Source organism: Telopea speciosissima, chromosome 1 (genome assembly GCF_018873765.1).
Source record: "Telopea speciosissima isolate NSW1024214 ecotype Mountain lineage chromosome 1, Tspe_v1, whole genome shotgun sequence".
NCBI lineage: Eukaryota > Viridiplantae > Streptophyta > Magnoliopsida > Proteales > Proteaceae > Telopea > Telopea speciosissima.
This window is the reverse complement of record NC_057916.1, coordinates 31,008,142-31,034,888: the sequence shown is the minus strand read 5'-3', so window position 1 is coordinate 31,034,888 and position 26,747 is coordinate 31,008,142. Positions and strand designations below refer to the sequence as shown.

At 40.2% G+C, this 26,747-nt stretch overlaps 1 protein-coding gene across 1 annotated transcript in view; it reads left to right on the top strand.

Moving 5' to 3' along the window:
- Positions 1 to 16,729, top strand: part of LOC122643026 — an 81,791-nt gene extending 65,062 nt beyond the window's left edge. The window contains exons 7-9 of the mRNA XM_043836655.1: positions 8,339 to 8,889; positions 15,873 to 16,012; positions 16,087 to 16,729. Of these exons, the coding sequence (XP_043692590.1) occupies positions 8,339 to 8,871 (533 nt within the window). The 3' untranslated portion in view covers positions 8,872 to 8,889; positions 15,873 to 16,012; positions 16,087 to 16,729. The remainder of the gene's footprint in view (positions 1 to 8,338; positions 8,890 to 15,872; positions 16,013 to 16,086) is intronic.
- Positions 16,730 to 26,747: the final 10,018 nt, after the last annotated feature.

Here is a 26,747-nt window from a genome sequence, read left to right as displayed (position 1 = left end):
TAATGTGTTTAGGACCATGCCGCCTCTCTACAACTTCTTTTGTATTGCTGCTGCCTCTACTTTTTTGTGAGTAATTTTCCCTTCACCTATAGTGCCTTTAGTAATTTTCCCTTCACCAATAGTGCCTTTTGTATTGCTATTGCCTTGACGACATTATGGCAACGATTGGACTTCTATCACCTTGTTACTATAATTAGTCCAGTTGATGCTGCTACATTTGCCAAAGAACGGGAAATGGAACGAGTTTATGCTTTCCTTACTGGCCTTAATCCTAAGTATGATCATATACGCATTCAAGTTCTCAACAGGAGTACCTTTCCTACTCTACTTGAAGCCTATAATATAATTCAGCATGAGGATCACCGTTGTTCTGTCATGATGCCTCCTACTGCACCTCCTCGGTCAGCTCTTGTTACTACACCACAAACTTCTTTACCTGTGGACAGTGCTGGTTCGGTCAGTAAGGATGGTTCTGCTCGCCCTCCAGTTCAATGAGACTACTGTGGCCATCCTCGTCATACTAGGGAGAGTTTCTGGAAATTACATGGCCGTCCCATGGAGGGTGGAAAGGGCGGGAATGCCTAGCTCTGGCTCATTTGACTGAAACTTCTGAGGCGACTAGTACTTCATCTATATCTACAGAAAAACTTGTTCACTCTACTCCAACGTATGATGACCCAGCTTGGTTCTGCCTCTTCTACCACAACTTCCTCTCCATGTTGTGCTTCTCATTTAGCGCAGTCAGGTATTTTTCTTAGGTCTTTCCATACTGATTCTTCATGGCTAATTGGGAGCCTCGGATCATATGACCAGCTCCTCGGACCTGTTTGCCTCTTATAACCCTTGTTCGAGCAAAGATAAGGTTCGGGTTGCTGATGGTTCTCTTTATGCTATTTCTAGTAAAGGGTTTATCTCTTGCACTCCTTGTATTTCTTTATCTTCTGTCTTGCATGTTCCCAATCTTTGTGCCAACTTGCTTTCCATTCATTGTCTTACTACTGATCTTAATTGTTCTGTTTACTTCTTTTCCCCTCATTATGTTTGCAAGACCTAGCGACGGGGGCAACGATTGGATATGGTAGAGTGCGTGATGGTCTTTACTACTTAGAACTAGGTCTTACTGCTCCTCCCTCCCCTTTTCAACTCATATTACTCGTGAAGACAACGCTCTCCGACAGCTTCACCATTGGCATCGTCGTCTCGGTCATCCTTCTTTTTATATTTTACGTTGTTTGTTTCCCTCTTTAGTCAAACAATGCAACTTGGATCACTTTAACTGTGATATCTGTGAACTTTCTAAGCACACTTGGTCCTCATATTTTTCTTGTTATAATAAAAGTTTGATTCCTTTCTCTATTATTCACTCTGACATATGGGGTCCTTCTTGGATAGTTGCTCGGGGTGGGTTTCGATGGTTTATCACCTTTATTGATAACTGTACTCAATTAACTTGGGTCTATCTTCTTCGGTCCAAATCCAAAGCCTTCTCTTGTTTCCAGTCTTTTCACAGGATGATCCCAACTCAGTTCAATGTCCAAGTTAAAGTTCTCCGCAGTGACAATAGGACGGAATGCATTGATGGTTCTTTTTTTCAGTATCTTGATACCCATGGAATTTTCTCCCAAACCTCTAGTGTCCGCACTCCTGAGCAAAATGGTATCCCAGAACAATAGAACCGACATCTTCTGGAGGTCACTCGCTCTTTGATGTTTACCACTCAGGTTCCTAAGTATTTTTGGGGTGACACTGTGCTTACTGCTGCCTTTCTTATTAATAGGGTTCCTTCTGCTGCCCTTGTTTTTCAGACACCAGTCAGCCAGCTTCCTGACCCCACCATTGCTTCTCATCTTCCTTGTTGTCTTGTACTGCAAACATGGGATGGGATCTTCAGCAGTTGGATGTGAAGACTGCCTTCCTCAATGGTGATCTAGAAGAAGTCATCTACGTGGACATTCCTCCCAGCTTTGAATCATCCAACTACAACCGGGAAAGTGTGTAGACTCCGAAAGTCACTCTATGGATTGAAACAGTCTCCCTATTGCCGATTTGGCAGATTTTAGAAGGCTATGTTGAAATTTGGCTTTAAAGAAAGTAATGCGGATCATACCCTGTCATCAAGCACAAAACTGGAAAGGTCACTGCACTTATTGTTTATGAGATGATATCGACTGGCAACTGAGTTCGAAACCAAGGACCTAGGACACCTCAAGTATTTTTTGGGAATCGAAGTAGCTAGATCAACCAGAGAAATCTTTATTTCTCAAAGGAAGTATGTTTAAGACCTTTTTGAAGAGATTGAGATGCTTGGTTGCAATCTTGCAAATTCTCCTATTGAAGTTAACCACCAACTCAACAGCACTGGTGGCAACTCTGTAGAAATGGAGCAATAACACCATCTCGTCGACAGACATATATTTATCTCACACCAGGCCAGACATTGCCTATGTCGTAGGAGTCGTCAGTTGTTTCCTTCATGATCTAAAGACTGTACATCTTGAGGTAGTTTACAGAATTCTTCGATATTTAAAGTCAGCTCTTGGAAAGGGTATTCTATTCTTTATGGAAATCTGAAGCTAGAATCCTTTACTGAGCTGACTGGGCTGGCTCTGTTAATGATTGAAGATCCACTTCAGGCTATTGCACATTCCTTGGCTGAGAACACCAACAACATAAGAAATATCTGGCCTAGTGGCTGTCAAATATAACAGCTTCCCAATTAAGTTGCTATAGGAATGAACATCCTTCAGACCTTACCATCATCAGAGCCAAACTTGTGATTAGGATCCGTTGGTATATCTACTGGTTTTGCATCGAGCATACCAGTTTCGGTCAAGAGATCTAACACATATTTCCTTTGGGACAGGCTGATTCCTTTTTTTACTTCGAATAACCTCAATCCCAAGGAAGTAATGAAGCTGGCCCAAATCTTTAGTTTGAAAATGCTGCTGAAGTAATTTTTCACCTCCTTGATTCTACTCTCATCATTCCCTGACACAATAATGTCATCAACATAAACAACAAGAACAACCAATTTCTCTCCTTGGCGACGAACAAACACTGAATGGTTTGTAAAGCACTGAGTAAAACCAAAACCAGTCACAACTAAACTAAACTTCTCAAACCACGCTCGGGGAGACTGTTTCAGCCCATAAATGGCTTTGTGCAGCCAACACACACGTCCACTATTCTCCCCCTGAGCAACATATCCTAGAGGTTGCTCCATATAAACCTCTTCAAGTAGGCCACCATAAAGAAATGCATTCTTGTTATCTAACTGGTACAAGGGCCAATCAAAATTCACAGCCAGAGATATAATGAGGCGAACAAAATTCAGCCTAGCCACAGGAGAGAAGGTCTCAAAATAGTCAACACCATAAGTCTGGGTGTACCGTTTAGCTACCAGGCGGGCTTTGAGCCGCTCAACAGACCCATCAGAGTGATACTTAATTGCGTACACCCACCAACACTTGACCAGGTCTTTACCAGGAGGTAAGTCCACCAACCCCCATGTATGTCGAGTCAGTAAAGCATCCATTTCCACATCCATGGCCTTTTTCCAGGCAGGATTAGTAAGGGCCTCAGTGTGAGTGCGAGGAATAGTAGAGGAAGACAAAGAGGTAGCAAGACTGTAAGGACCATATGGAAAATGAGATAAAGAGACAAACTTCTCAATAGGATAGGTAACTAAAGATTTTTGAGTACATGAACGTTTACCTTTCCGAGTGGCAATGGGTAAGTCATCAGGATCCGGATCAGCTGGTAAGTAAGGAAGAGCAGGTAAGACCAGATCTCCACCAGAGGTTGAGGAAGGTACAGGAAGCGATGCAGAAGGGTTAGTTTGATCTGGATAGAGCTGCCCAATGTGCCTCTTACGCCGGTACACCTGTAGTGGAGAAGTAGACAGAGGAACAATGGCAGGAATGGGAGGAGGGTCAGACACAGCTAATGGATCACTAGACATGGTGGGCTGATCAAAAAAATAGGATGTACCTTCGAAAAAGGTGACATCCGCACTCACAAATTGCCTTCTAGTGAGAGGATCATAGCACCTATATCCCTTTTGGGTCCTAGAGTAACCTAAGAAGATACATTTGGTTGACCAAGGGTCCAATTTATCCCCATGGAGATGGAGATTATGAACAAAGCAAACACACCCAAAAACCCTAGGAGGCAAACTAAAACTCGAAACACCGAGAAACAAAATAGAAAATGGTAATTTTTCACCAAGAACAGAAGATGGCATTCGGTTAATAAAAAAAACATGCAGTAAGAACTGCATCACACAAAAAATGTTTGGGCACCTGTATATGCAACATGAGGGCCCTGGCAACTTCAAGTAAGTGCCTATTTTTCCGCTCCACTACCCCATTCTGTTAAGGAGTATAGGAGCAACTAGTTTGATGAATTATTCCATGTGTAGCACAAAAGGAGGATATCTCAGATTGAACAAATTCCAACGCATTATCAGACCGAAACACTTTTATAGAAGCATTAAACTGATTTTTTATTTCATTGCAAAAAATTGGAAACACAGTTAAAAATTTTGATCTATCCTTTAAAAGGTCCAGCCAAGTAATTCTGGAATAATCATCCACAAAAGTTACAAAATACCGAAAACCATGTCTATTACTTGCCCGACAAGGACCCCATATATCTGAATGCAATAATGAAAATAAAGAAGTACTACGGGGCTTAGAGCAAGAGGGATAAGTGGCACGATGATGCTTACCCAACTCACAGCCCTCACACTCTAGTTTATTCAAAGATTTAAACTGGGAAAAAACAATTTTTAACTTAGACAAACCTAAATGTCCTAGCCTACAATGCCATCGAAACGGAGACTCTGCACCAACAGTAGTAGCTGCAGCCAAAGCAGACAGGGCAGCACCATTCAAATAATATAGTCCATCTTTCTCACACCCTCCACCAATCATCTTCCTCGTGTGGAGATCCTGAAAAACACAGTAAGAAGGAAAGAAGGTTACAGAGCAATTGAAATGTTTAGTAAGTTGACTTACAGGAATAAGACTTAAGGGAAATTGGGGAACATGTAAGACAGAAGAAAGAGAAATATTAGAATTAAGAGAAACAGTACCATGTCCGGTAACAGGAGTAGAGGAACCATTGGCCACAATAATAGGAGGGGTATGAGAACTAGAAGAAATAGAACCAAAAACAGAGGACTTACCAGTCATGTGAGCGGTAGCCCCTGAATCAATGATCTAGGGTGTGGAAGTAGTGGAAAAGAGAGCAGCAGGTGTTGCATAAGTTAGAGTAGCAACAGTGGTGGATGCCCCAGAAGTGGAAGCAGATGATTCCAGACTCTTGATGTGACGCATGAGTTGTTGCATCTCATCATGGTAGTTGGTAGAAGAATCTCCCACATTCGAACCAGCCTTAGTATTACTAGGTGTAACAAAATCAGTACCATCTTCAGAAGCTGCGTGATTGGCCAAGTTTTGAGCCCATTTGGGTTTCCCATGCTTGGACCAGCATGTGTCAAACTGTCAACAGTGTGATTTGTCTTCCCATAATAAGAACACAATCGGGCTGCTTTATCAATATGCTGTCCTCCAGAATTACGATCACTAAATCCACGTCCTCCCCCTAAACCACAGTCTTTATCATGGCCTCTAGCAGTAGTGAAAGCAGAATTTTCCTTGGAATTAGTTTCAGGCTTGGAGCTAAGAGAGACAATATGCTGTCGCCTAGAAAAGGTGTCATTCAAGGAAGGGACAGATTCACCAGCCAAAAGATGTCCTTTAACAGCCTTGAGACTAGGACTCAAACCAGCCAAAAACTTAGAGACAAAAAACTCATTCCTTTGAGCCTTCAACTTTTTAATGTTAGTACTAAGAGGCTGGAAAACATTCAACTCTTCAACCGTGCCCTTAAAAGCACTGTAATAGTCTTGGAGAGACTTGTCTCCCTGCTGAAACTGAAACAGTTTCTCATAAAGTTCGAAGATCCATGTCATACTCTTCTCTTGAGAGTATGTCTCCTTGAGGTCATCCCAGACTCCCGTTGCCGTGGCGTGAAACATAACATTCGCAGCGATATCCGGCTCCATGCTGTTCCATAACCAAATTAAAAGAATTGCATTCTCCTTATTCCAAGTGCTGTAGTCCTTAGAATCAGGTTCTGGAGGAGGAGAGGTAATGTAGCTAAGCTTGTCCTTAGCTATAATGTAAACCCGGACAGCCTGTGCCCACAATAAGTAGTTGGAATTCCCCTTCAATTTTATGGAGGTAATCTGAACATTGACATTGTCGTGGCGTGTCTTGGAACCAGCCATAGTAACCACAGTTCAAAGAAATCGATAAACAATAAGCACCCAGGGAAATCGACTCTGAAGCAAGAGAAGTGGAGAAGCAGCAACCACAACAGCAAGTCAGCAACTGATAATAAAGAAAGCAACAAAAAAAAAACTGATCTGCAGCCAGGTAGGTAGCAATTGACAGCACCAGCACCAGAATCGATCTCACTGATAGAGGCAGCCATGGTAAGGAACAAACCAGAATCGATCTCAGGGTTCTGGTAAGAGAAAGGAGATCTTCAGAGAAGTATCACAGCAAGCAAACCAGGTTGTAATAACCCCCAAAATACTAAACACCATGTAGAAGTAGGCCTGAATCATAGAACTGCAAAAAGGACCTTCCCAGAGAAAGTCGATTATTGTCAGGGTTTTGTCCTGGCATTGATTTCAGCAGCTATCAATGTTGTTTGAGAAATAGCTCCAATTAGTCATCAAATAAGGTAGATAAACATAGAACTCACTCCATTAATTGTTCACAGGAGTGGAATTATATCGTAGAAGAGGCAGCTGTAGGTGGCTGCACACCACAAGCAAAAACCAATAAAGGAGAATCAGCAGAGGATTGTGGGGGGAACTCCAATCTGACTAAACCTTCTCTGATCCCATGTTTTAATATCAGAATCTAGACAATCAGATTAGAGAAAGGAGAAGAAAAGAGAGAAGAAGATGGAGGAGGAGAAGAGGAAGAAGAAAGAGCAATTCCCAAAGAGAGGGGGGACCTGCGGTAGAACTGAGTATTCTATCACAGGTTACCCAATATTATATATATGCTCATAATAAAACATAACTTAGGACAACTGCCCTTACTTAAAATCGAGCTAACATAGAACATAAATAAACCAAGAGAAAAGACCTATCTGCCCTTATAACCAGATAACCACCTATTCCAACAACCCTATTCAGCATGATGGGACAAAACATGTTGAAATTGATCGACACTTCATCAAGGAGAAGATTGAAGGTGGTCTGATTTGCACTCCGTTTGTTACAACTGAGAACCAACTGGCTGATGTTTTCACTAAAAGCTTAACGGTCAATCCTTCTATCTGATTGTCTCCAAATTGGGCATGTGGGATATCTATGCACCAACTTGAGGGGGAGTGTTGAAGGATGACCCATGGTCTGGACCTGGATACATTAAAGTGTCCAAGTTCATTATGCACATGTTGCACATGTGATTTGGCTAGGATTTTATTCCCTTTATTGTAATGATCTCTAATTGTAAATAAAGTGGTGGCCTCTGTCTTCTTGACAAGCCAAATCATTCTCTCTTTCTCCCTGTCTCTCAACTGTAGTAGATGTAAGGAACCCTAGTTTATCTTCATATCATCATTAACTAGGGCCTTAGATAGAATGTAGGCAGCCTAGGTTGCTGCAACCACAAAAACAGTCGTTGAAGGGATTCTGAAATTAGAATGTGAAGATGAAGACTCATCATAGTCGCTCTGAGAGCTTGTAACAAGGAAGAATTTAATAACCAGTCCATACAGTACTAGCTCTCATTGGTCTCTTTTTTGTGAAGACGTTATGCACTTAGAGAAAAGAGAATGATTTGGCTTGTCAAGAAGAGAGAGAGAAATGAGAGGCCCTGATTGGTCTCTTTTGATCAATGCCAATTTCGAGCTATTTTGTTTTGTTTTTTTTTTTTTTTTTTTGGGTGTGTGTGTGTATTGGGGGGGGGGGGTGTTCAGTACATCCTGAGACATTGTTAGAGTTAGACCAACAATAGTGTGTTGAGACACGGCATTTAAGGATGGTTGTTTTGAGTCTCAGTACTTAACTCAAGCGTACTCCAAAGGTTTTAAACATTTAAGATAATAATACAATACCATCCTGTGGTTTAAATCATGTAGGGAAATCTCTTCCCATGTATGACCTAATATGAGTTTTGTATATCATATATTTTTTGTTTATTTCTAGCTCTTGCACTTTGCCGTAAGCTTTTCACATTATGTCCATGCTGCAGGCTCGTTATAATTTTCCTTTAATAAAATTCATGCTTTCTCCTGTATTTATCTGTAGATAAAAGCAGAAAAGGTGGCTGTGCTACTGGCGAAGGGCCTTCATCTGAAACTATTGCTCCTGTTTCTTCACATAGTTCTGCTTGCTCATTGCCTGTTCCAGATAGATCCGAGCAGCCTCCAGAACAGGAAACAACTGAGCAACCTTCTTCTGGTGAAGTAGATGAAGAGGGACAGAGCCCACATACAGGTACAGAATTGGGTTTGGGGGATAGTAGCATGGGGAAAGCTAATGGCACATGTAGTGTTTCAAGTTCATCCGATAAAGGTGCTTCAGATGTGGTAGCAAGAACCACAGGGAGGAAAGATCGATATGGTTATGGAGAGTCCTCAAAGAAAATGAGAATCAGTGAAAATGAGTGTTTGAATTCGATGTGTTCTGACACAATTGAATCTGCTATTTTGGATTTGGAAGAACTTGCAAACAGGATTAAATGGCTTAAAGGAGTTCTACAGTTGGGTTTTCCGTTGTCTAATGCAATGAGGCCTCCATGGAAATTTTTGGAAAACCGAGCGTCATTTACACAGAGATGACTGCTTAAACAATAAAAGGTAATGAACTGTTGCCTTATGGTTATGCACAAGTTTTCACTGCTTGAAATCTGGTTTATTTCTATATTTGTAGTAGAATTGTATAAACTGTTGTGGAATGCCAATTTTAATTAGTCTACTCAACTTGTTGGCTTGTAACTTCTCTCTAGTGATGGGAAGAGTTTTCCCATTGGCATGTAATATGACAATGTCACAGATTTCAGCTGTACAGTGAGTCACATACTAATTCAGAGACAGTCCCATGTTGCTGAGCCCATTGTAAGGCTGGAATCTGACTATCACGATATTATGCGTGTGTTGCAGTGGCATATTGCCCTGCCATGCGTAAGTTGTAGATCAAAAATGATAGTGTAAGCTGGGTGATCCTATATCCCTTATGGTGATGCAAACTAAAAACTTTCTTATGTTTTATTTGTAATTGCTATATTCTCCAGCTAGTGGTAAGCATGGTTTGTCATACAAGTCATCCAGAATACAAGAATCCTATACAGATGCTTTGCTCTGGAGTAGTTCTTTTATCATTTGGAAGGAAGTTCTAACCGTAACTAATGCTCTGTATCTAGAAAGCTCTCCATATTTCGTATTAAAATTTAAATAAGTTACTTGCACAGTAGACATAGTTATAGAAACACTTGATATAACATCATTATCTTATTTTGTTTTTGATAATAGTGTTAGAGTTTATGTAATAAGGGTACTTTGGTCTTTGGGTATGGGTTATTATCTTGTATTGTGCTTTTATGTTTTTAACCTTTTACCTCCCTAGGGAGTTGTATGTAATTTCTAATATCTTAAGTTAGTAAATCAATATGAGGGAGGGACTTCTCTTTTCTCCCCACACGATTGCACTTATCTCTCTCTTCTCCTCTTCCCTCTCATTATCTTCTCTCTTCTCTTTTCTCTTCTCTTTTCTTCTCTCTTACCTTGATCCTTGCTTGCTTCCAACTTGGTATCAGAGCCAAAAGGTTTGAGAGTCACCCAGCAACTCCCTCTCATTCCTTGTGCCTTTTTTGAAATCCTAGAAGTGTAAAGGGGTTCAATAGAGGCTCTACCATGTAAGAAGATACAATTAGTAGACCTACTGGAGTTCTCTCATCAACTAGAAGACTCATTTGAAGGTGATTGGAGGTTGTGAAGATTGATTGAAGAATTAAAGAGGCAAAACAGTGTTATCGCCCCCAGTCCCATGTCCAGCTCATTTCTCTCATATCGGGCCTCGGTTACAAGCGAGGCTGGACTTGTTGGAATCGCCCAGGAGGTACCTCTCATCTCCACATGGCCTTTGTTGTTGAAAGAATGAATTGTTGGAACACAACTCGTTCTCCCACAGACTGATAGGTACCGCTGGCTTTTGTTCTTGTCCTATTTTTCTTATCTGAAATGCTTGTGTGATTTTTTCGGATGATGCATGTTGGTAATTTACCTCATTTAGGCCTTATGAGTTGCTATGGATGATGTTCTATCTTGAAATATGTATGTGATTTGAGTTCCTTCAAGTTCTGTGGTTTACCCTCTTGCTGGATTTTTTTTTAAGTACTACTCCCCATTTGGTTTGGATATTAAACCAACTCTTTAAGTGTGTTCTTGCATCATGTTGGAGGTTAGTGGACCAACGGAAGCCTTGGCTAGTGGTCCGAATAGTACCATTCCTAGTCAGACTGCCTTTGAGAATCCCAATACCCAGATTTCCATTGTAAAGTTGGACAACGCCAACTAGTTGGACTGGGCTCACTCAATAAACCTTTCTTTGTGAAGTCGAAGGAAGTTAGGATATGTCACAAGTACCATTAAGGCTGCTAATTCAAGTGATCCAACATATCAGAAATGGGAGACCAAGAACTCTTATGACTTGGTTGATTTTTTCTATGAAACCTGAGATTGAAAAGAGATTTATGAGAAAGGAGACAGCCAAGGATATTTGGGATAATGTCTCTAAGACTGTTGACTGAGTGGATGACTCGGCTAAGGTCTACCAACTCCTCCAGAAAGGCATCACAATAAAACAAGGAGACTTGACAATCTTTGAGTATTCTAACACAATTATTGGCCTTTGGGAGGAGTATGATCATTATAGGGACCTCCAACTGTCCAACCTAGAGGATGAAATGAAAGTCTATTGAACACTTGAGAGAGAACGTGTCCTGCTTCTCCTTGGTGGGCTGAACCTAGAGTATAAACCAATCTGGGTGCAAATCTTAGGTTGGTCATCCCTTCTCTCTTTAGACAAAATTTGTAGCTACTTGCAAAGTGAGGAGACCCGAAGAGTGGCCATGGAAACTATACCATCCCTTGAGCACTTTGCTCTTACATCTAGTTCCCACAAAGATTGGCGAGGTGGAGGAAGAGGCCAAGGGCCATCCCATGGGGATGACAGAGATAAACTCAAATATGACCACTGTGGCAAATCTGGGTACACTAGAGAGCAGTGTTGGGTGCTTCATGGTCGTCCCCCTGGTATGCATGGTACCAGGAGAGGGGGTGCTAGAGCACACACTGTGATGGCGTGATGGTTGAGACTGACTTTATGGGGTATCCATTTGGACTACAAGTAGATCATAGTTTCCTCACACAGGAGTATATTGTAGCTTTTCAATGCGTTATGTCACAGCTGGGCATCTCCTCTTCCACACCCACAATGCCAGTTTCTTTGGTTTCCACCTTGAAGGTCTCTACATCTACCCCTCCACTGCCTCTTTTTGGGTCATTGACTTTGGAGCCACCGATCATATGATTGATTTGTCTCCATGTTATTATATTTTGTCTGCTTTGGTAGAGATAAGGTTAGGGTCGTTGATGGTTCCCTTTCCTCTATTGTTGGTAAAGGTAGTGTTCATTCCACTTCTTTTATTTCCTTTTACTCTATTCTTCATGTTCCTAACTTTGTCACTAATCTCTTCTTTGTGAGTCACTTAACCAAATCCTCGAATTGTTGTGTCACATTCTTTCCTTCTCATTGTCTACTTGAGGATTTGGTGACAAAGAAGATTATTGGCAGTGAATGAGTTAGTCTTATGTGTGTGGGTGTAGTGACACTAGTATTGTTGATTATGTGTTGCTTTGGCATCAACGCTTGGGCCACTCCTATTTTGGTGTTATGAAAAAACAATTGTCCCAGTTGTTTCTTCTATTTCTACTTCCCTTGTATTTCAATGTGACCCTTGTTTATTTGCTAAACATTGTTGCTCCTCTTATCCTTATCATGGTAATAGATCGACTGTTCTTTTTCATATTATGCATTTTGATGTTTGGGACCCTACTCCCATTACTTCTTGTTTGGCTATCACTATTTTGTCTCATTTGTTGATGATTGTTTCCGTACTACCTGGACTTTTTGATGGAACACATGAGTGATGGCTGAGGCCTTCTGAATTTCTATCAAGTGATTTGTACTCAATTTGATACTAGAATTAAAATTGTTCGTTCTGATAGGGGGGAAGTACATGTATGGTGGACTCCAAAGCCTTTTTTTTTGTTTTTTACCGATAATGGCATTATCCATCAGCTTGCTTGGGCTGACACACTCCAACAGAATGTGGTAGTTGAGAGGAAAAATGGCCATTTATTGGGAGTCACTAGGACTTTGCTATTTGGTATGCATGTATCTAAAAATTTTGGTCTGATGCCCTTCTTAATGTTGCTTGCTTTAACTGTATGCCCACTAAACTTTTTGGTTCCAAGTCTCCTCTAGAAATTCTGTCCCCTTAGGTTTCTGTTTTCTCTCATCCCCCCAAGGTGTTTGGGTGTGTATGCTATGTTCATATTAATAAGTTTGCTCGGACTAAACTTGACCCTAAGGCCCTCAATGTCTTTTTCTTAGGTATTCCCCTCTACCAAAGGCTATAAGTGCTACCATCCCTCTTCTCGAAGGCGACTTCTCTCCAAAGATGTCATATTCTTTGAATCCGTGCCTTTCTTTGATCCTCATCATCATCCTCTTCTGGGGGAGAATAGTGAGTGGTTCTATTTATTTGCTATTTCTCAGTGCATTTCTTTAGACACAAACTCATTTTTTTCATTTTTTTGGATGGTAAATATTTCTCAAAACCTACCACCCAAGCATGTTGTCACCAGAACCCCGTATTTCTTTTAGAGAATCTCCTAATTGTTCCAAAGAAACTAAAAAGGGATTCTTTAACTAGAAAGAATTCAGTTTAGATGTAGGATACCTATCCTGAAAAGGCTACTGATGTCACCCCCTCAGAGGTACTCGAGGATGCCATTCTGATAGAGACTTAAGTTCTGTATCTGAACTGTACAAAAGAATGTGTTAGAAATCAAGGCAGCTATTGGCAGGCAAGCTACCTCTCTCCGTCTGGATAAAAAAACGGATTCTCGGCTCAGCAGCCAGAATAGATATGACGTCCACCTTTGCCTTTTCCTCCATTTCTGCTTGATGTGGGGAAGCATAAGGAAGTGGATATTGTTGATCATTCAGGGGGGTTCTTATAAGGAGGAGTTACTTGTGTAAAAAAAAGAGAGGGAAAGAAGACTTATAAAGAGTCCTCTTTGAATCTACATCCTGAGAATCCACCTTCCTTAGTCAGGTAGCACTCATTTCCCTCCTTTTGAGTTAGATCTTCCCATTGCTATTCGGAAAGGAAAGAGAGCTTGTACTAATCCTATAGTCAAGTTTGTTTCCTATGATGCTATCTCTCCTACTGTGGTTGCCTTTTTGTTGCTCTTTCTTGCTCTTCCATTCCCAAGAATGTCACTAAACCCATGTCTGACCCAAAGTGGAAGGAAGCCATGTCTAAGGAAATGATGGCACTTAAGAAGAACAGTATTTGGAAGTTGGTTGATCTTCCCAAGGGGAGAGTCCCGGTTGGATGTAGATGAGCTTACTCAATTAAGTACCTATCAGATGGCATTGTTGAGAGGTAGAAGGCCAGGTTGGTGGCCAAAGATTATAGTCAGGTGTATGGGATTGACTATCAAGAGACATTTGTTCTTTTAGTTAAACACAAATCGTTAAGAATTCTCTTATCATTGGCAACCAACAACGATTGGCCATTATATCAGTTGGATGTGAAGAATGCATTCCTCCATAATGACTTGGAAGAGGGAGTGTATATGCACACTCCACTAGGCTTCAAGTTTCCCTCAATGAAGGGAAAATACAAGAAAGCTTTATATGGCCTCACACAATTCCCGAAGGCTTGTTTTGAGAGGTTTAGACAAGCTATCGTGAAAACAGATATTCCCAGAGTCGAGCCAACCATACTCTATTTACCCGAAGTGGTAATGGTACGATCACAACCTTAATTGTCTATGTGGATGATATTGTGGTGACTGGAAATGATAAGGCTGAGATAAATACTCTTAGTCCTACTTGGCTCAACAATTTAAGATCAAGGACCTTGGACCATTGAAATACTTCTTGGGGATTGAAGTGTCGCAACCACAAAAGGGAATAAACATCTGTTAAAGAAAGTTTGTGGACGACTTGTTAAAAGAGACAAGAATGTTGGATTGTGAACCAACAAACTCTCCTATTGAGAAAAATCACAAGTTAGGAGAAGATTGTGGTCCATCTCTTATTGATACTAGGAAGTACTAGAGATTAGTGGGGAAGCTAATCTCTCTTTGACTCGCCCAGATATCACCTATGTAGTTGGGGTGGTGAATCAGTTTATGCATGCTCCCAAGAGTGAGCACTTGGATGTTGTATATCACATCCTCAGGTACTTAATTCCACCCCAGGAAATATCTATTATATACCAGGAACAACCATTTGAAGTTAAAAGGCTACACGGATGTTGATTGGGTTGGTTCAGTGTCCGACATATGCTCCACATCAAGCTATTGCACATGGAGGAGCAAAAAACGGCATGTTGTGGCTAGATCAACTGTAGAGGCAAAATTCAACACTATGGCTCATGGGGTATGTGAACTCCTATGATTGAGAAGATTGGTTCAAGAGTAGGGATTTGATACTGAGGCTTGTGCGCGACTCTATTTTGATAACAAGGTTGCTATTAGTATAGCTCACAATCCTGTGCAACATGGCCAGACCAAACATATTGAGATTGACCAACTTTCAATTAAGGAGAAGATTGACTTTGGCTATATCTGCACTCTTTTTTTGAGGACAAACAACTAGTTGGCTGACATCTTCACCAAAGGGCTCATCTCTCACCAGTTCAGTACCCTTCTGTGCAAAGCTGGGAATGTATGGCATTTATTCCCCAGCTTGAGGGGAGAGTGTTAGAGTTTATGTTATAAGTGTACTTTGAGTATGAGTGTTATCTTATTAGTTACCTTGAACTGTGGTTTTATGTTTTTTACCTTTAACCTCCCTAGGGATATATATCTTAAGTTTGTAATCAATATAGGGGAGAGATCACTTCTCTCCCAATATGATTGCACTCATCTCTCTCTTCTCCTCTTCCCTCACATCGTCTTCTCTCTTCCTCTTACATTTCTCTTCTGTCTACCTTGATCCTTGCTTACTTACAACTAACAGTGTTATTGCTATGCTCTAGCTGGAGCCCAAATAATCCTGAACTTCTTGTTGGGTGGACGAAAAGTTTTAAGGATAGGGTTTAAAACATATTTTGAGCAAAGATGACCTAGTCTCCTCTATGACCTGGAATTAGATCTGGCTTCTTGGTGGATGTTTTCAAATGCTACTCGTGGGTACTTTTTTTTTTTCCTTTTGGGTTTGCATGCTTAAATTTGCATGAAATGACTTCAAGAAACAGGTTCCTCACCTCTTTATAATTTTTTGATATTTGCTTCATCTAATGGTGGGACTATGATGAATATAAATGAAATTAACTCATTTGCTCACCCTAACTTTGCCCAGAGCAGTTTTCAGTATTTTGTGTTTTGGGTGGTGATTCAGTTCTCAGTATTAGCAAATTCTGAACTTGTTCCAATGCTTCAAGTCTTTAGTCCAGTGTGCTGCAGAACTTCTTTCTTCTTCTTCTTTTATTTTTTTGGGAGGGGGTACTTAGTGTTTTGGGTTGCCTTTTGTGATGCAGTTTCTGTATATTTGGAGTCTTCATTGCAGTATACAATTGGTAGAAGAGTAGTCAGATCAAATGTGTAAATTGACTCTATTTTGCTGCTAGTTCATAGCAGATATCTCGGCCTCTACTTTTTAAAGGTATTGGTTTGCATGGTATGAATAAAGTCTCTCTCTTGTAAGTTTATGTTTTCCTAATTCTAGTTGATTGTTTTCCATGTATTTTTCAGCTTTTTGAGGTTATAGGTTAGGTTGATCGTGAAGCTTGTGGGTATTTCTGTGTCTCAGTAACTTGTACAGGTTCACTCTGACAGGAGGAGTTGAATGCAGCATTCAGCAATGACTTTGCTTTCAACCATAGAGGTTACGAGCTTGGTTTATTATCAGAAAGAATTGTTTGAGGTCTAAAGTGTGAGCTATTTTTGTAAATGGGATACAATTATGGCCTCCAACAGTGATACTTCTATATTTAGTTGTTTTCTTGAAGAATCAACAAGCTTCCTCTATGTGAACACTTTTTTTTTTTTTTTATCTCAGCATGCTGTAAAAAGTGAATTAGGTTGGTCATTTCTTTTGTAGTTGTATCTACTATCTAGATTAAAATACCATAGTGACTGGGAACGCCCCTAACCCCCCCCCCCCCAAAAAGAAAAAGAAAAAGAAAAAGAAAGAAGGGAAGATGTGCCTGGGTACTTTTTTTTTTTTTGTTTATTGGAATGAAATGTGTTAATGAAGCTGAACTAAACATATTACAAATTTCGTTTAAATATTGTGTGTAGCTTATTTTTTATTTTCTTGCTTTGACATTAAGATCATGAGCATGTAATATCAAGTGTCTGTTCCCCTTGTTAATAATTACAGACCCATAAGGTTTGAAAAGTTGCTAAATATCAAATAAAATTGCGAAGATCTCCGACGGCCACTGAATGTCTTCTTCCAACTCTAGTCAGGCCTTCAGTTGCTGAGAATCTGTCCATATCTCCATCTCTGATGCTCTCACTGATAGTGCTCTGGGCATTTCCTGTGTTGACATAATTCAAGTGAGCTATCAATAAAACACCATGTTTTAGGAACAATGAAGCCCATCTTGTTTCTTCTGTTTGATGATCAAAGCAGATGATCTACTATAGTCATATTTTGTATTTGGTATGCATAATTGCTAGGGAATGAGGTCAAGGATGGTAACATATGTTAGAAAGATACTTAAATCCAAACCCAACTATTAAATATTACTTAAAATTTGTAATGTGTTGGGATTTTCTTTTGGGAGTACCTTCATATTTCTACCAGGGAACCAACGATTATATGTTTGTCTTGCTGACTATGGGTTGCACAGAGGAGTAAGTCTCGGACCAGAACAGCACCAGTCTGAGCTCCCCAATTTTCTGTTCATAGGTCCAGTGGATTTCAGTATGTAGCTATCATTAATTGGAAAGAATTGTGATAGAATCATGTTAGTTTTCTCTTAGGAAGTTATGAGCTATAATGTATTTTGCTTTTAGTACTTGAGCCTAGATATCAGTTCGATTGTTATCAATTTCAAACCCACCCGAATCAACAAAGCCTTATTGTGGATTTGGCTCCTCTTGATCCCTAAGCCCCATTGGTCCCATCTCATAACTTTTAGGTCAACTTCCTTTCTGTTCCTTTTTGGAGCCACCAAAAAATTGGATAGTTGGCTATCAATTTCTTTGCAGGCCTTTGTAGAAAGAGTAAAACAAGACATGGTAAATTAATATGGCAACAAAAAAATTAGAAAAGATAAAATAAGAAGTGTATAAGGTAGAATTAATTTAGAAGTAGTTTTGATACATGATAAGTTGTGATAAAATATTTTGAGGTGACAGAGATGTGCTACAGTGTACACAAGCCATTGAATGTTCCAATATAAAGAGGTGATTTGATTCAGATTGAAAGAGTTTTGAGTCGGGGGAAGGGATTTAACCTAAAATGACTCTAGAAGTGACGAGGAAAGACATGGAATATAATTGTTTGGCGAGAAAGGACCCAAGTAGTTTTTTCTTTTATGAGAAGAAAATAAATATTAAGAGAATAGGGATAATACATTTTTCAAGTTTCCGTGATAGCTTGTTACTATTAGCTTTAGCTGCTTGCCTCTGGAAAATAGAGCAAGTAAACTTGTTTCATCATTACAAAAAAATTGCTAAAGAAACATAAACAGAAAGTTGAGTTAAAATGGAAGGATGTCCAAGGCCAAGAGTGAGTAGCTCCCGAATTATATCCCTTGTATCTCGTAAAACCTGAAAAACATTCCAAATATAAAGATTATACCATCCTAAACTATAGAGTACTTTTAGACCTTAGAGTAGGCCTCTGGACTCGGCCTAAAAAAAATTGTTTGTCAAGATGTTATCCAATTCTATAAGGAAAAAAAAAACTTATTTAATTGGGATAAGATTAAGTTCAATTAAACGAACCGCTTAAGATCAGAGTTATTGACCTTCAAATTGTGGACTTTATTTTTTAAATTTATTGATTTATAAATTTCACAGCTAGAAGCTTCAATTTTGGTTGGAAGGGAAGTGGGGAAAGGGAAGTGAAGAGAAATATTTTTATTTCTTGTAAAATATATTTCACTTATTAAGAAAATATTTGAATTTCCTTTGTAATCAAACACTAAAAATGATTTTTCCCTGTAAATTATATTTTATTTTTCAGGAAAAATATTTGAATTTCTCTTGTAACCAAACGGAGCTTACAAAATTTTTTTTTACTGAAATGTAAACCACATTTGGACAGATTCGTTTATTGGCATATTAAAACGTAAAAAAATAAATTCAAAAAGGTGGGAGATCCCTAGGCCTGCTTTGGAGCAAGCGAGACAGGCAATAGGAAAATATAATTAATTAACTATAGTTTTGTCATACAAGAGGTTTTTTTTTTTTTTTTATGGAAAAAGAAAGATATATATAACTAAAAGGTCACATTTGTACAATCATCAAGACAAAAAGGGGTATGGTAAGCAGAATTAACACAACATTTAAACCAAGAAATTAGAGAAGGGTTAGCAAGTTGTTTAAATAGGACACCACTTGTTCAATCCATAATCTTCAAAAAGTAAGGAAAGACTTCAAAAGGCCAAGGAGAAAGGGATGGAGTTAGAAGAAGTCCAGACAACACCTTATCAAAGCACCAAACTTCTTTCAGCTTCAAACCTCTCAAGGCAGTAGAATCTAGTCCGTTGAGTATGGCAGCCAACTCAAATTCCAAAAAATGATTGTTTTTACATCGCCTAACTGTCAGAAAACGAAGTTTCCCATCTATCAAAAAACCAAAAATCCATCCAGGTTTATCTATTTCTCTGGAATCAAACCCTACGCATAACAAAACAGGAAAATCTAAAGTAGGTAAATCAAACCTAGGATTAGGAGCAATGTTAGGAATATCCGAATCAGGAGAAGATAAAACATCCACTTTATAAAGAGGGGGTGGGAAAATGTCCATGTCCAATAACCACTGGTTTATTTTCCTCAGAACCTGACCAGGGTTAGGACCAACAGAGTTAAATATAGAATCATTTCGAACCAGCCAAATAAAATAACAAGTAATAATAAAAACAGAAAAAAACCAAATTAAAGAGGCTTTATCAAGCTGTCGGCCAAGCAACACAGAAGTGTAGAAATGTTTGATAGAGGGGAATGAAATGAGTTCAGTCCTCAAACCCAAAGGACCAGCTAACCAGATGTGTTTAACCCAGTCACAAGAGAGGAAGATATGCCAGAGGGTCTCATTATAAGTGCCACAGAGAGCACAAGTGGGATCGATCTGAATCCATTTCGAAATATAATCCTTAACCGGAATCCATACATGTAATACACGGCAGAAGAAAAATTTAAACGTAGGATGAAGCTTGAGTTTCCAAAAAAATTTCCACCAAGCTATAGAAGCAAAATCAGTTAAAGAGTTATTCAAAAGAAAAGAAGCCGCTGCTTTTGTTTTAAAGTGGCCATCCTTGGTTAATGTGCACCACCAAGAGTCAATAGTTTCAAAACAGGGGATAATTAAGATGTGATGCAAAAGGGAAGGTACAATATCCTTGAGAAGATTCTCCTTCCACCTAAGGTTCGAGAGAAACAAGTCAACTTTCTTAGGGTACATCCTCTGAGAAAAACCAATCCTCCTAAAGCATATAGACTGGAGAGGCTTAAGGATCCTAGTGATACTGTTCCAACACCAAGATCCTCTCTTCCGCATAGTTGTGAGATCAAAGAGGGAAGTTTGAGGGTAATACTTAGCCTTCAAAAGCTTAGCCCAGACCGATTGTGACTCAGAGAGAAGTCTCCATCCAAGTTTGAGCAGAAAGGCCAAGTTTTGGGTTCGAGCTGGCAAAAAACCCAAGCCCCCCAAATGAGGAGGGGAACACATTGCTTTCCAAGAGACCAGGCCATTCTTCCTACAAGTCTCATTTCCACCACACCAAAAATTATAACTAACAGAATCAATTTGTTTGCAAATAGTATTAGGAAAGTAGAAACAACTCATAAGATAAGCAGGAAGAGAACTTAAGACAGATTTAATTAAAACAGTACGACCTGCAAAAGAAAGATGATTAGAATTCCAAGAAGACAACCTAGCCTTAATTCTTTGAACCAGGGGATTAAGATGTTTAACCTTAGACTTCTGAGAAAAAAGTTTAGTCCCTAAGTAAGAGGAATTAGTCTTCATTTCTGGAATTCCCAAGATCTTATATAAGCGAGTTTTGTCAGCCGAAGAGACATTACTACTAAAATGCATACCACTCTTAACCAAATTAATCTCCTGCCCTGAAAGGTCAAAAAAAAGATCAAGAATTGCCTTAATGGTAAGCAAATCCTCAGATGTGGCTCTACAAAAAATAAAAATGTCGTCAGCAAAAAGTAGATGAGTTATCTCAGGAGCTCCTCTAGCTACCTGAATACCTCTGAAGAGATTGAGCTCCCTATAAACAGCAATCAATCGTGAAAGAGCCTCCAACCCAATAATGAACAGATATGGGTTCAGAGGATAGCCCTGCCTCATGCCTCTTGAGCCATTGAAAAAACCAAATGGGGTGCCTTCAAGTTTAATAGAAAAGGTTGTGGAGGAGAGAAGGTGCCTGATGAAGGTACACCAGTGCTGCTCAAAGCCTAGAAATTGAAGTATAGAAGTAATAAAAGACCATTCCATTCGGTCATAGGCCTTGGACATATCAATTTTGATCGCCACCCACCCCATCTGCCCTTTTTTATGATTAAGGTAGTGAAAAATTTCTTGAGAGATGATAATATTATCCGAGATTTGGCAGCCCGTAACAAAAGCACCTTGAAAGGGTGAGATAAAGGATGGTAGAAAAGTTTTCAGACGATTGGCGACAATTTTGGCAATGAATTTATACAAAACCGTACAAAGACTAACAGGCCTAAAATCACTAACAGAAGAAGCAGAGACAGATTTTGGTACGAGACAGAGCAAAGTGTGGTTAAAAGTAGCAAGAATGGAAAGAGAAGAGAAGCAATCACAGATAAACGAGAAAAGGGGGGCTTTAATAGTATCTCGAAATTTTTGAAAAAAACACGCTTGGAAACCATCAACCCCAGGGGCTTTGAGGGGTCCTAAAGAGAAAACCACATGTTTTAACTCCTCAACGGAAGGAGGGGCACACAAAGAACCATCAACAAGGACATAAACACAGGGAGGAAACAGGCATTCGATAAAGCTAGCATCCAAATAGGATGAAGTGGTAAACACAGACTGAAAATGATCAACGAAAGCCAAAGCAATATCCTTGGTATTGGTAAGTTTATCTTCATTCTCCAAATAAAGAAAATCAATTCTCTGCTGCCGCATATTCTGTTTAGCCAAACCATGAAAGAATTTAGTATTTCTATCACCAAAAAGAATATAAGTATGTCTCGACTTCTGCAGCCAGTAAGATTCCTCAGCATCCAGAATCCATTTAAGCTTGTTGGAACAACAAAGAAGATCATCCTTATAGTATGGAGATTGATCCTCCATGAGGCCATACTTAGAGACTAAATTCCTTTTAAGATTATCAATGTGGCCAAATACATCTCTATTCCAACGTTTCAAAAGGTTTGAAAAGGATGTTAACCGACATGGGAAAGTCTCAGGTGAAAACTGCTTCCAAAAATCATCAACAAAACTATTGAAATCGGGATGGTGAGTCCAGGCTAATTGGAAGTGGAAAATTTTTTTGAAAGAGGTTTTGAGAGAGGAAGTGTTGAAGGTGATAGGATTATGATCAGAGCATATAGAAGAACCCTTTTTCAAAGAAAACAAGGGAAACGACTGAAACCAGGTAGGGGAACAGAAGGCTTTATCTAGGCATTCCTTAATTAGTTTGGGTGGTTTACAACGATTAGACCAAGTAAAGGATGAACCGCACGGTTTAATTTCTTCAAGAGTACATAACCGGATCAAATCAGCCAACAATAACGATGAAGGCGTAGGGTGAAAGGGATTGCCTCCCAATTTTTTAGATTGATCCAAAATTTCATTGAAATCCCCTAATACACGATAGGGTTCAGTGATGGTAGTAAGAAAATTCAAAAGTTTAATCCAAAAATCCCAAACGCAATTGGGGATGGGGAGGGGAATAAATGAAAATGCACCAGAAGGTACCCACAAATGTATCCATCGTTTTAATACCACAAAAGAGGGGATCCCTAACAGTTTCCAGAATAACAACAAATGTCTTCGCAAAAAGACAAAACCCCCCTTTGCCTTTTGTCTCAACAGGGCAGTCAAAGCAAGTAATCAAAGTATAAAAATGGGAAAACCCTAGGATGCGAACAACAGCATGATCATGGCATTTAGTTTCACAAAGGAATATCAAATCAGGGTTAACACATTTAGCATGTAAACCAACACAACGGCTAGAAAAGGAATTATTAATACCACGAATATTCCAAGAAGTGAAAATCATGATGGAAACGAAGAAAAAGGTAAGTAGGAAAAACACACACATGAAAAGGAAGTAGCACAAGAAAACAAACAGAACTAAATATGTCTTCGAGGGATAAAGGAATGAGACAGGAAACGAAAATTAAGCAGGCAAATACTAACAGAAACACAAAACATAAAGGTAAGCCGTATCAAACATAAGTTAAAAGTTTCAGAATTCAGTAAGAAGAAATGTACTGAACTAGGGATCCGTGGCTCCTGCAACACTCCGGGGTCTGAAGTTAGGGACGTGCCAGATAAAGATAGAGTTTCATCGATGAAGATGAACAGGGCAGCAATTCATTCATCCACTCCTTCACCAGGGAGAGCAGACCCTCTGGATCTGCAACAGCAGCCAGGGACAGTTCAAAAAAATCCTTCATAGAGGTGAAAGCAAAAGAGAGATGAGGGGGGACGTCCACAACCATGAATTTGCATTCTTTGCATGGAGGAGAAGCAACCGAGGAACAGAATAAAACAGGCTTCCCATTATCCCAAAACGACTAGGCAGGGACAGAAGCAATAGGCATAGCGGGCTTGAAACAGTCACCATCAGCAGCACCAGAAGAAGGTGCGATCAAGGTTTCCAAAGAAACAGTGTCGGCAAAAAAATCACCCGACAGAGGAATGGGCTGAAGATCCACGAAAAGAGAAGAGATGAAAGTATCTTCACTAGAAGGGCTAGACTCCTTCAGGGTAGAACACGGCTCCACAGCCGAAAGACAAACATGATCGTCAGAAACAACAACAGACTGAGATAAGGGTACTCTACATAAGACATCCACAGGAATCTTGGCAATATGTGAGGAGGGCTCCATCATAGGGCAAGATAATGGTGCAACAACAGGCGAGGAATGGGGTGCAGGGTCATCCAGCTCCGTAGAAACAGAAACACCCAGACTGAGTGGCAATCCAAACTCATCAGAAGAGGTGATATCAGGATCTATCATGGCAACATCCAACACCGAAAAAGAGTGAGCGACAGTGGAATTGATAAAAAGAGGGATCGTGAGGGCCCTATCAAAGCTATCCCAAGGTAAACGGTGGTCGACCGGAAGTTTAACAAAGGAGCAGAAGTTAGCGACATGAAAGAACCGACCACAGCAGTAACAAATCTTGAAAGCTTCATATTTGAATGACACTGGAAGAGACTCCCCAAAAACTCGATGAATGATGGAGTTTAAACAGACTTGTTGCTTAATTCTGAAAAGAACCTTAGCACGAACCACCGTCGATGGAGAGTCATCATCACGGACATAGAGATGAAGGTCCAGAAGTTTACCAATACACAACACGACTTACTTAACCGCGTCAAAGGAACAAATATCGGACGGCACATCACCAAGCTGGACCCAAATGGGAAAGAACTTTCTCTCGTAAGCAAATCGATCATCATCAAGCACATGCTCGATCGGATTAGTCAGAGAACGGCCACACCACCACGGCTCGAGAGCCCAAACTCTTTCACGCTCCAAACAAGTATTGAACTCCACCATGAATCCACCTCATTCGTAACAACAGAGATAAACCGCACCCATCGACTGCCAAAGATCCACCAACTTAGAGCACAAAACATCCTGAGAGGGCCGAGGATAACCCAACGTGAACCCATACAATAGTTTAGCAGGAAAAGCGGCCGTGCCCTAACCTCACCCGACTGAGCGACAGGGAACGTCGACGAGGCACGCCAGACAGCAGAGGGCGAACGTCTTTAAGAGGAAGCCATACAAACAGAATCCGATTTAGAAGGGACCCTACCAGATCCACCAGAAGTCAGACCGTGATGGTGGGAAGAGGAGGCACCCTGCGTCATACTTAAAGGAGGCCACCAGAGGACACCAAAGAAAGCCAGACAGAGAAACTACAGTAGAAAGAAGGGGGATAATGAGAAGAAGACAGACGAAGGAGAGGACAAAGGGAAGGGGAGACAATAAACAGAAAGGGAAAATGAAAAGGGAAAGAGAAAAATGGAAGGCGAAGAAGACGGGGGGGGGGGAGTGTAACGTAGAGGAGTGGATAGAACATTAAATGTGACACGTCCCGTCATGCATTCCCCAGAGTGTATTAAAGCCACTTACCTAGTTTGGGGCCCAAGGGAGAGTGAAGAGGAAACTTATGGAAAGAGCGGGAAGATGGAGAGGCAACACAGTTTCAAAGAGAGTACAGCAGGCTAGAGGAGAAGGGAGGAAGACTAAACGCCATTAGCATTTCTTTGTCATACAAGAGTTAAACCTTAAAGCATGAAGAGGGTGATAATATAATTAAGCATATTGTAAATAATTTTTTGATCCTAGGATTATAACTAGGGCTGCAACATGGTGGGGTTGGGTTGGGTTTTTTAAAATCTTAGCCCAATCCTGAGTTCTCTTATCTGGGCCCAGGCCCTGCCCGACCTTGACTCAGGACCTGAAAAATCCAACCTTGACCCACCCTCAAGGTCGGGCCAGGATGACCCTGATTGGCCTTAATTGCCTTGTTTGTGAGGATACAATTTCTCTACCAGCCTTCTTGTTACTTGTTTGGGTTATAAGATTGGAGAGGGACTACTGATTTCCTTATTATTTCAAAGGGGGGAGGGCTCCCCATGGTGCCACGAATGTAGGAGGAATCTCTCACGTCACACTAATCAGAGTCATAGCATGGAAATGGTTTGGTCAGAGATGAGAGAGAGTAACAGTGTCATCCCACATGATCGGAATATGAGAGGATGCGGGAAATGATCCCTACACTATTGACGTGGGAATATTTTCCTTGTTTCAAAATACACGTTATTCTCTTAAGAATCAATATAAGGAATCTCTCTCTCTCTCTCTTCACTAGGGGAATGGAACATAAGGCATGGAAAGCGGTGAGTGGTATTCACGTAGTAGAGAAGAAGCCCCTAGAGATTATAGGATTTCCCCCCCTTTTATTAATGGATGGATCTTGACACAGCTATAAGGTAACTTCATTGCAACCTAGGCATTGTGGATTTGAGTCAGGAAACAACTTCTCTACAAAATAGAGGTAAGGCTGCATACATTAGATTTTTCCCCTTTTTACTTTTTTTGTTCCCTCTGTTTGAGTCTTGAATCAAATTAATGAAGTAAGTTTGTCATTAAGTTTCAAGATCTCTTTCTCCCATTCATGGTTTTAGTGCACGGTATCGGAACGGGTATCGGCAACATGCAAAATCGATTCAACATCGATACGGTATTGGCTTGGATCGGTTGTATCAGACAAAAATACCCCTGCATTTTTAAAAAAAATGAATTTTCTGATCATTTTACCCCTTGTTCGTACCGTGCTATGGATACAGTATCGGTGACTAGCAAAACTGGTATGTAGTGCTCGATATAGGCGATACGATACCAATACTTAGAACCATGCTCCCTTTGTTCCCATGTTTGGAGCCTTCCAGCTCCAGTTGGTGAGAATGAAATTTAGACACATGGACTTAAAAATCAAATCGGAATCAGCTGTCCAAGTCGATACCGAATCCGGTCAATTCTCTGATGATATGAATCGGATTTCGAATTTTCAAACCTTGTTGCTGCAGCAACATGAATAAGTTTTTTTTTTTTGGTAGAAGCAACATGAATAGTTGTGTCTTACCCAAAAAAAAAAAAAAAAAAAAACATGAATAGTTGTGAATGACAGATTGACAGTTAACACTCCTCCAACGAGACCTTTTTTCACGATTTACCGATTTGACCCCTCACCTTTTCCTGTTCTACTGAATTATCGTTTGGTGATTTGGGAAAGTGAGCAGAAAAAGAAAATTATCTAGAGGTATTTCAGTAATTACACAGATTACCCATTTATTCACATAAATACCCTTAGATTCCTTTTTCTGAGATGTGATTTGAACAGGTGAGCTAGCAAACTCACCCTTTGGGTGATGGTAGCCACTGCCCGGCGATATTTTATCTCTGCAACTCTGGATTCTGACCCACCAAATGGTGGGGAA